This window comes from Cucumis sativus, chromosome 1 (genome assembly GCF_000004075.3).
Source record: "Cucumis sativus cultivar 9930 chromosome 1, Cucumber_9930_V3, whole genome shotgun sequence".
Taxonomy (NCBI): Eukaryota; Viridiplantae; Streptophyta; class Magnoliopsida; order Cucurbitales; family Cucurbitaceae; genus Cucumis; species Cucumis sativus.
This window is the reverse complement of record NC_026655.2, coordinates 11,443,480-11,454,229: the sequence shown is the minus strand read 5'-3', so window position 1 is coordinate 11,454,229 and position 10,750 is coordinate 11,443,480. Positions and strand designations below refer to the sequence as shown.

The 10,750-nt window shown below is 35.8% G+C and overlaps 1 protein-coding gene across 1 annotated transcript; it reads left to right on the top strand.

The window, feature by feature from the left end:
• The first annotated feature begins 407 nt into the window (after positions 1 to 407).
• Positions 408 to 9,937, top strand: LOC101207902 (N-carbamoylputrescine amidase). Its single transcript, XM_004139446.3, is given in 12 exon segments — positions 408 to 670; positions 978 to 1,079; positions 1,744 to 1,792; positions 2,551 to 2,642; positions 2,804 to 2,955; positions 3,039 to 3,085; positions 3,189 to 3,222; positions 4,729 to 4,737; positions 4,740 to 4,894; positions 8,889 to 8,985; positions 9,588 to 9,686; positions 9,689 to 9,937. Coding segments are annotated over 11 exon segments (897 nt in total). The 5' UTR covers positions 408 to 670; positions 978 to 990; the 3' UTR covers positions 9,763 to 9,937.
• Positions 9,938 to 10,750: the final 813 nt, after the last annotated feature.

Below are 10,750 nucleotides of genomic sequence, written 5' to 3'. Positions count from 1 at the left end.
GTTTATCACTGATAGATTATGTTACAAATATAGGTCTATCACGGATAGACACATCCGAGCCTCTCGGCAATACAAGTTTATCAACAATAATTTTGCTATATTTGTAAATTTTTTTAAATGTTGTTATATCTTTAATTATTATTATCAAAACGATTATGAATTACAACTACCTAAATGGAATGTAATAAATTAGTTGGGTCTGTTTTGGTGAAAGTTATTTGAGTAGTCTCAACCCCTCACCCTAAATTTACTTAATTTTTTTCTTCAAAATTATTATTTTTAACTGAAATTAATGATTAAAATAAAAAATTGGGAGTCTTAAATTGTTCTACAGAGTTTCTAATAAATCAAACCATACCATAACCTCACTGCCTATGCTTCTGCTCATTTGTCTTCAATTTTTAAACCCATTCTTTCTTTGATTTCCTACCCCCATCTACCTGGCTGAGAAATATTTGATTAGGGATCGGATTTTTAACTAACCAATCCATTCTTTCTCTCCAAACCAAAATAGAATCAAAACTCATTTGAAAAAGAAAATGAAACCACATATAGTTTGTAGTCAAAGGTAACAAAATGAGGCCACTCAAATATTTCACTACTAAAAGCAAAAAGAATCTTTACTACAACCTCCCACTGCCAGCGCCAATCTGCAAAACTCCTTCTCAAGGTCTGTCAATCTTTCTCTCTGTTCTTCATTTTCTTATAAGTCTTATGCACCAAATTCCTGTTCTCGACATATCAATCCTCCCAATTTTCCGTCTCGGTATCTTCTTTCTCTTCTTTGTGTTTTCCAACTATAATTCAACAAAAATGCAAATTTGTTTAAAATGTATTGTATCAAAACAAATTTTAAATTCTGTTTTTTTTTTTGTATTCAACCCAAACGGATGAAATGATTTCATATCCAGTGTTTTCAAGTTGGGATTTGTATAGAAAAAGAGGGACTCATACTCTTTCTTCATCAACCTACACAGCGAAGAAACCAACATGGCGACGCCAAGAAAAGCGGTTGCAGTTTCAGCCATGCAATTTGCCTGTACGGACGAAATCTCTACTAATGTTAACACCGCCGAAAGGTTTTTCTCTTTTTCTCAATGCTTTTTTTACTTGGGATTTCTATTGCTTACTCCACTTCCTTGAAGAAGCTTCAATCGCTGCTTACTTTTTCATCGCGTTGATTTGTTTTGCTTCTCTTTGCTTTTGGTTGTTACTGTAAGGTGATTGGTTCAAATTTTAAGGGACTGTGATAAATGGGTTCTTTTTCTTGTTATCTTCAGGATTATCTTATCATGGCTGATGAATATTAGTTTGTAATTTGTATTTGATTGCAGAGAGGACTTTCTGTATTTACAATTTGGTTTTATTTATTTATTTATTTTCTGTATTTATAATTTGGTTTTATTTTTTTATTTTTTTTCTGCATCACTTTCTTTGGCAATGAATCTGGGTAAATCACATGTGAGCTTATCAGATTTCTCCTCTATACTCTTTCTTTCTGAGATTTTTTAGTACAACCTGGTATTAAACCTTCAACCTTGATTTTGAGAATTCATTCAACTTTCATGTATATATACACATTCATTTGTTCTATGCTAATGCTTCCACTTGAAGGCTACCTTCGAATGATGTCCCCTTTATGTTTTATGTTAGTGCTTCCACCTGAAGGCTACCTTTGGGTATTGTTTGGATTTGGTTTTTCTGTATATCTTTGATACAGCTTGGACGTTTAATTCTTTGCAGGCTAGTTAGATCAGCTCATGCAAAGGGTGCAAACATAATACTAATTCAGGTATACAAATTAGAAACTAAACCTATGAACTTTTCCCTTTGAAATGTTAAGTTTTTTGCATTGATGCTTGTTTTATTAATTATGTATTTTAGAATTTAGTTATAGAGCATTGCTAAAAAATTTCATAAAAATTAAAGCTGTCTCGTATGAGAAATGGATGAAGAATAAAACTAGGAAAGCCGCTTGAAGCATGCCCTCTTTGCAAATTACCAGTGAATAAACAAATGGTCCAAAAATTTGACATCATTTTTAAATCAAGGAGGCTATGAGAAATAGGGATTTCCTCCCTTTAAGACATCACACACAATTGATCTTTTCAAATCAAGAGGCCAAAGTAACACTCTACCTTGGACTGAATGCTTTAAAAGGATAAAAAGACCAGTATTTAACTGGAAGCGGTTTCATTAGAAATATTTATGAGAAAATACATCCTAGACCTCAAAAACTGTGAAGAAATCATCCAGAAAAGTTGCTTCCAGACAAAGGCATTCTATTAAACTTGTACAACCTAGAATTGAAGCAAGGAGCCAATGAACCTATCAAACAACACAATTCAAAGCCAATATGTTATTAAAGGAAAAGGACATATATGAGAGCCTGAAACAAATGGTACTGCAGCAGATGCATAAATTCAGAGAGTGTCTGGTTTTTATCATGTTGCTGTCTTCTTGCTCATCTATTGTAAAGATCCTGACAGACGAGATAGGTGATTCTTTTTCGTCGTACTCAACTGATAGCAACTAGCTGTATTTCCCCAGGAACTGTTTGAAGGTTACTACTTCTGCCAGGCACAAAGGGAGGATTTTATTCAACGAGCTAAGCCTTATAAAGGCCATCCTACAATTCTTAGGTAAAGCTAAATGGCCAATGACCCATCTCTTTATGTTGGCATTTAGGATAGGGCTACACTTTATCTAGACCTCATAGCAGAAGGACAAAGATTCATTCATGGCATCATCTCTTATGTATACTTTTCTGTCAAACTTATTTCACTATCTGCCTTTTGTTTAGGATGCAACAACTTGCAAAAGAGTTAGGTGTGGTAATTCCTGTTAGTTTCTTTGAGGAAGCTAATAATGCCCATTATAACTCCATAGCCATAATTGATGCTGATGGGTCAGATCTTGGACTTTACAGAAAGTCCCATATCCCGGATGGACCAGGTAGAGAAAAGCATAAGTTCAGTTCACAAAAATTCGTGTGTTTACTTCTTGTTGTTTTTATATTTAACATGATTTTTCTACAGGCTACCAGGAGAAGTTCTACTTTAATCCTGGTGACACTGGGTTTAAAGTGAGTACTTGTCTTTATTCTTCGTAGTCTACACATTATGTGTAAATGAATTGAATTAATTAACAAGTGGAGCTCATCGTGAGCCTTTTTGATGCTTGAACAGGTTTTTCAGACAAAGTTTGCGAAAATTGGAGTTGGTGAGATATTTGTTTACTTCTTTCACTAATCTATAATTTTATAGCTTTGTCTACTCTTTTAAAAGTTCTTGGCTTGGTCCTTGATCATTTCAGACACTATAGCTAGTCTGTACTGTTCACTACTAGAGCAAAGTTAAATCATAAGGAAATGTATGGTGTTTGTTGATTGATGAATAAATTGATTAATTTTTTTTTTAAGAAACAAAACTTTCATTTGTCAGATAAGACAATGAAGGTGATTAGTAATCAACACAAGAAAGTCAAGGGAATGGTCCAGGTGTCATTGATAAACATTGTAATTCTAATAATTTTGAAAGAGAGCTCTGATAAAATTAACACTTCCTACATTCCCTTGCTTTCTTTTGACATATCCTCGAACTATTTAATGTTCCTACCGATCTTTTATCTTTTATGCATCTGCTCATAGGAACTCTCCTTTTCTTTCAATTGGCATCCAATAATTTTCTAAAAGCCAACGAGGCTAATTAAAGAAGACACCATGTCAGTTGAAAATTTGCAATAGAATGATTTTGAATCTAAGACATAAGAGTAGTGGATAAATAGATATCTTGACTTTTGTTTTTTTTGAAAAGGAGACAAGCTTCTTTAATATTAATAAACTCAATGTACAAGAGAGCTATACAATAAGAATAATAGGGAAGCCAAGAAAGGGGAGAGAGAGATATATAGATAGATAGAGCTACGATCACTAGGTGCACCCGAACATCTCAACTTGGTTGACACCCCCATAGCACCCTCATCTTATCCAAAATACAAAGAAAAGACCTGGTACAAGAACAATACTAAGGACGTGAAAAGATCAAAGTAACAACCAAAATAACAACAGAAGCTACCTACGGTAGATAAAAGCAAGGCTGAAAAGTAAAAACATAACGGCAGAAATACATATAAAACCCATCCAAACTACAGAAGCACTAATTCTGAACTGGCAGATATCTTGACTTTTGTTATTACCTGTGTTTTAGAAAGCCCTCCTAGGTGTGTATAGGGTCTGGCGCCTCACCTTGAAAACGCAAGACACACAAAAGAACGAGAACACTTGCCCTAAGGCTCAAAAACCTAGGCCTTGAGGTTGTTTAATTATCTTTGTAAAAAATAATTATAAGGGTTTTTGCTTTATTAATCTTAAAATAAAATGTACTAAGCCCAAATGTAAACAAGGCTTTTCATCGATGAAATGAAAAGAGCTTAGAAAATTTTGCATTTTATTTTATAGATTTAAGCTTATTTTTTCTTTTTTCTTTTTTCTTTTTATTCAACGTTCAACATTCAAACATAAAATATATCAATGTTTCATCTGGTTGGTGCTAATTAGTGAGGACAATTCCATTTTTATACTTGATTGTACTTCTAAAACAAGAACTTTATGGTCTAATTTGAAAAAGAGAAACTTGACTGTTAGAGGTAACATGTAGTTTTTTAGAAGTTAAGAAGTGCATGTCATACTTGAGAAAATTTAATCGTTTAAAATCACTTTTACTTCAGCAATTTGCTGGATCAGTGGTTTCCCGAGGCAGCAAGAGCAATGGTTCTTCAAGGTGCGGAGATATTGTTTTATCCAACAGCTATTGGTTCCGAACCTCAAGATCAAGGACTTGATTCTTGCAATCACTGGAAACGTGTAATGCAAGGGCATGCTGGTGCTAATGTGGTAAGTTTCTAGACGAAAATATACCTAAGTATACATTAAATTAGCTTAAGAATTAGTTTCTTTTTTAGTTATCTGCTGTGTTTGAGGCCTTGAATGAGTTGTCGTTTCTGGATCCCCCCTTGGCCTACTAATGAACAATCATTGAGCAACTTGAATATTGATTTTGTTTGTTGTAAAGTTTTTGCTTTTAAACGTACTGTTTGTGCTTTTGTTGGATATGGAAACTTACCTTAAGCATGAATACCTTGGATTCTCATACAACGAGGAAGGAAAAATGTCTCTATAAAATCTCCCTCAACTCCTCTCCTTCCTGTACCCGCCCACTTCCTCACTGCCAAGTTCCATCATGATCAGCCGCCAATCATTCGCCTATCTTTGAATAGCTAGGATCAAAATCCACATCTCCTTCTCTTTCAATCTTAATTTTTATTTTGATCGGCCTTTATTGAAACACCCAAACCTGAATTTCATTGTTCCATTGTCAAGGTAGTTAAACAAATGCCTCTTGTAAAACTTAGGCCAAGGTCAAATTGCACTTGCCAACAATAGATTTCAAGAGTGCTGGAATTTCACAAGGCTGATACTGTGATGATGGTTCTAAACGTGAGTTTCATTCATCAAATCTTCCTTGGTGGGAAACAGAGCATTAAGATCAGTGTCCAGGGGTTTCCTTCCAGTGCCGAGTCTCTTTTTTATCTGAACTTTCTAATTGAACATCTTCCTCACTACTCACACTAAAAGGAGAGTCAACATCTCTATCGACGTTTGATTTGGGTGGAGGAGTCAGAGTGTGGTTGAGAATACCTCTCAAGAATTTAATCTTAGAGTTAGGAAAGGAGAAAACATAGTGTGTAAATTGAAGAAGAATGGAAGTTTTGGGATTCTGACCTATTAGAGAGAGATGAAGAATGGGAATGGGCACATTTTTCCTCCAACAAATCAGCGTTTTGTTCTGATGTTAACTTGGCCTTTAAAGATCTTAATCTTGTGACCTCCTTTGATCTCTTTCTTCTAACAATGTTTTGGGAACGGTTTAAAAAGATGAGGGAATCTTTTTCTTTTTTGACCTTTTGTTTTTAATTTTAGACTTTGATCTTGCCAAGGAAGAGAAAGATGTGGAGGAGAGAGAGACTGAAGATGAATAGGTGGATGGGATTTTACCAGGAGGAATTCTGATGGGCACTGGAGCGTCGGTTGAGGAAGAAATTAACCGCTCTACTTGGGCAATGGACAATTACTGTTTCTTGGGAGAAAATGGAAAGTTTGGGAAGTAATTGGATGCCATTTGGCCTTCTTTCGGTGGAGTATCACCCGCATTTAATTTCATATAAACCGTGTGCGTGTGTCCTGATTTTTCATTGGGCATGACAGATGGCCTAGCCGAAAAAGTCTCTCTCCTTATCGGTGCCTCTTCAACTTTTGCAAGAGCTTTCCCTCCTTTGAATTACTTTCTCAACTTTAATGCAGTGGGGGAAGAATTCCGGCAGGATGAGGATGGTTCACCGGCCAGGCAGGCTTGTGCTGAATTGAGGAACACACTCTGATTGAAAGGATTCCTTGCAAAATCTGGTTTTGAATGGGGTGAATTGAGAAATGCCCATTCCGGTTTCAGAACTTTCAAATCTGTTCCTTCATCCTTTAATGCTTGATCTATTCTTCCTAAATCAATTGGATTAGTAAAATCCCTGATAAAAAAGAGTGTTCTGAATGGCTGCAGTCTCTTCAATAGCATTAGTGTCACCAAATTTAAGAAAGAAATTGCCATGGACTTCATCCTTCAGTTCAATAGTTGCCGGCAACAAGCCACTGAGGTTCTGTCTTACTTTTATTTTAGCTTCCAACAAATTGGTCACATTCATAGTGTCTAAAGAAATATTTTCAAGGCCTCCAAAATAATTTCCGATTGCAGTGAAGATATTCGTTGTTCAGTAATCAAGATGGAGATTTTTGATGGAGATCCACCCATCAAAACCTCTAATAAATTCCGACCTACCATGCTTGAATTTGTTCCAGTTTTTGATTAGAAGGTAGAAAGGCCCATATCGACCATTTCCCCGGTTCTTGATCAAGTCTTCCAATTTTCCACTTGATGAGCGTATTAAAGCTTTATGCTCAAACAGAGGATTGAGGCCGGTGTTGATTTGAAAATGTTCCTCCAAGAATTTAATGATATCCCTCCAATCAATATGCATGAAAAGTTTTGAAACAACCCGTAAGCTTCTGAAATCTTCCTTCAAAACTTCATCATTCTTGTGGACCCAATACTTGTCCTCCAAATTCAAAAAGAAAATTTCCAGCATCTAAAAGAATGACGATCACTCTTTTTTGGCTTCCCCTGAGGAAACCCTAATGGTTGAGTATGCACCTGAAGCCGGCCAAAGATCACAACAAAGAATCCAACGGTGTCAGCTCGGCACTGAATTTGGATAGTGTTTGATAGTATGGGATTCCATCTCAAAACCAATTAACAATGGAAGAAGTAGCCCATCTATCTTATATGGAGCGTGGGTCTCCTTGGTTTTTCCAATGTCAGACTCTCGACATCTCTAACATGCCCCCTCAAGATGGTGCCGCTTTGGGTTCACCTATCTTGGACCGAATACCCATTTGAGTTTAATAGGCTCTGATACCATGTTTGATAGTGTGGGGTTCCATCTCAAAACCAATTGACAATGAGAGGAGTAGCCCATCTATCTTATATGGAGTGTGGGTCTCATTGGTTTTTCTAATGTGGAACTCTCGACATCTCCAATAGATAGCTTCAATCTCTTGTGGTCGAACTCTCCATATCTCTGAAAGAAGCGATCTTCTGTATCTCTGCCAAGGTGTCGGAATATCATTTCAATTGATTCTTTGAAACAACCAAGATGATCTGAGCTTCAAGGTTTTCTAAGTGGATTCAGTTCATTCTCCATCCAAACACAGTAGTATGAATGAAAAACCTTACAACTTCCACTGTATAACAGTCAAGAAGCTCAGCCGTGTCAAAAATGAACGTCAGAAGGTTGTCAAAGAAGAGCTGTACATGATGTTGGAGGGTGGAGGTGAAGCAAAGGATCGCCGCAGAAGATGGGTTGAAGAGATCAGACTGAACGAAATGGGGTAAGAAGAGAGAAAGGAGAGAGAGAACTTACCTTTTTTGATTTTAGGTTTACATGCCATAATACACCCTCTTACAAATCCATCTTCCAAAATAGCACTAATGTCTCTTCTTCACTCTCCAAAGCCACCCAACAACCACTTTTCTTTTGACCTTGGCACCCTAAAACAATCCTTTGTTGTCATCCTCTGTAGACAACATTTCCATGACGACTGGTATTAGGTATGTCTTATTAAACGCCCTTGAACAGAGCGTCAATGATTTCTGCTCTTAGAGCCCTTTAAGCAATGAGGCCATCATATTTTGTGAATGCCCCAAACAAGCAGCCTAGTTAGCGAACATCAATCGCACAGTTAGAGATTAGGAAGTTAGTTTTGAAAATGGGGATAGACACTCTCGCAAAAGACTAGAAAGTCCCTTCTTATGGAGGTTGGATAAAGATAAAAAAACAAACTTGCCTCTTTACAGATGGAGCATAGTTTGAACTTCAGTAGAGCTTGTGCTGGCCTGATTGAAATAGCAAAGAAGATTTTACTCGAACGGACACGATTCTTGTTCTTGACACAAACCAACCCTTCTGCCTCTTTTGCATGAAACCACCGTTTGTCAGAAAAATTGCATTCCCTATGTTTATGGAACATCTTATTCATATTTCTATATCTTGGTGTAAATTTACCCTACTTCTATGACTATAGTCTGACATCTCTTACTGCACATTGGAATAGCTTTTCTTATAAAACACATGGCTTCTATAGCCTTGTTTTAATTTCATCTCACCAATGGAAATTTTGTTAAATGTTTCTCAAAAGAAAAAAAAAACTTATATTTCATTATACCACACAGTCACATGCATTTTGTATGATAAAGAAAACTCATTAATGTAAGAACCTTCAGGTGCCGTTAGTGGCTTCAAACCGCATTGGAACAGAGATTATCGAGACAGAGCATGGAAAAAGTACGATCACGTTTTATGGGAACTCTTTTATAGCAGGTACTGTGTAAATAATATGTCATCTACAAAGTTGAAACATCTTGGACTGAAGTATGCTTTTTCTCTTTTTTAAATACAATTGGATTTGTGAGAAGGTGTTAAGAGTGGAGAACATAACAGTTCATTTCATTGCTGGTTTAGCATTAGCATCCTCTCAGTGATTCTTTTATTTGAAAAGAGAGCTTTCCAAGTATTATTTGTTATGATATATAATTAAGTTTACCTTCACCCATCAACTTAAGTTTTTGAGTCAATTGATGATTTAAGATGGTATCAAAGCAAGTTGCTTCAGGATGTTCTAGGTTCAAGCATCTGCAATGCTATTCTTTCCTCCTCCCCAATTAATATTCATTTCCACTTATTGGGTCCTTATCATATTTAAAGCCCTCGTTACATACAAGTGAAGGGAAGTGTTAGTGATATATAATTAAATTTACCATTATCCGGTAGCTTAAGCTTTTGGGTCAATTGGTAATTAAGAATATTCTCTCCTTCAATCATGAGTAGAGGTTACTTTGTTTGGTGGGGTGGTTGCCCCATTTCTGGTTTCAGAAGAGAAACAAAAAGAAGGTTCTATATTAATATGAATTATTTAATAACAGGACCAACTGGAGAAATTGTTGCTGCTGCTAATGATAAAGATGAAGATGTTTTGGTAGCAGAGTTTGATCTGGATAAAATAAAGTCCAAGAGACATGCTTGGGAGTATTTCGCGATCGCCGACCAGAGCTATACAAGGTGCTTCTGACTTTAGATGGCATCAACCCCATTTTGTAAACTTCGATCTTAACCCTGTCAGTTCTCTATTCTATGAAGTTGTGAAGTCCAAGGCATAAACAACTTTCTTTCCCTTGTTTATCTTCTAAAATCTGCAGAAAGAAGTATTTATTAAATCAATAATCTAGCTTTGAAAGTGGAAATATATATATATTTACAAGATTTCTGTTCCTAATTCATTTAGTTCATAATTTTCTTGCTGCTGCAAACACTGGGAGATTCTTACAGTTCTCAATTTGCACGCATATTTACAGAAGTTCTCTTTTTCTTTATTACTATAGTTTTGGGCTTTGATTTCATGTGATCTTTGCATACTTTCAGTTCATCTTAAGAAAAGCAAGTTGGTTTATATAAACCAACACGGGCCCATTTTTCCTTCACACGCTCAACTCTCAAATATATTAGGTGTTATTTTCTCGTAGAAGAGTCTTCTATTCTACTTTGCTCTCTCTATTTCAATCTAGGGTTCCAAACTAGGCAAAATCAACACGGGTCATGAAATAAACTTTGAAAGATAGTTGCATTGCTTGTCAATCATATTGAAGGTTCATTGGCTACTAGTTCAAAACATTTGAGCTCTATACCTTCCCAATTTTCACCCTTGTTTTTTAGAAACTATTGTGCAAATTTCTCAATTAATTTACTGTGATATGGAGTATTAGTTTCTTTGTTTTCTTGAACCTTCTTCATTCTTCCTAAATATAATGTTTGGATTATATTCTTCCAACTTTGCTATTTTCTAAAAACATCATCAGCTTTTCAGAGACTATTTTGCTGTGTAGTGCTGAGGTTTCCATATTCTATTTGTTGTAGATATCAAGAATGGTCTTGAGAATTACAATTCTTCCAATTTTGTGAGGTTTGGATCAATTCATAATTGATCATCAACATTCTTAATTATTGAGTTCTGATGATTTTGCCCCGTGGAATTCAGTTGGTATTACTTATTAGTCCAGAATTCCAGATGGTGTTTGGTAAAATATGAAAC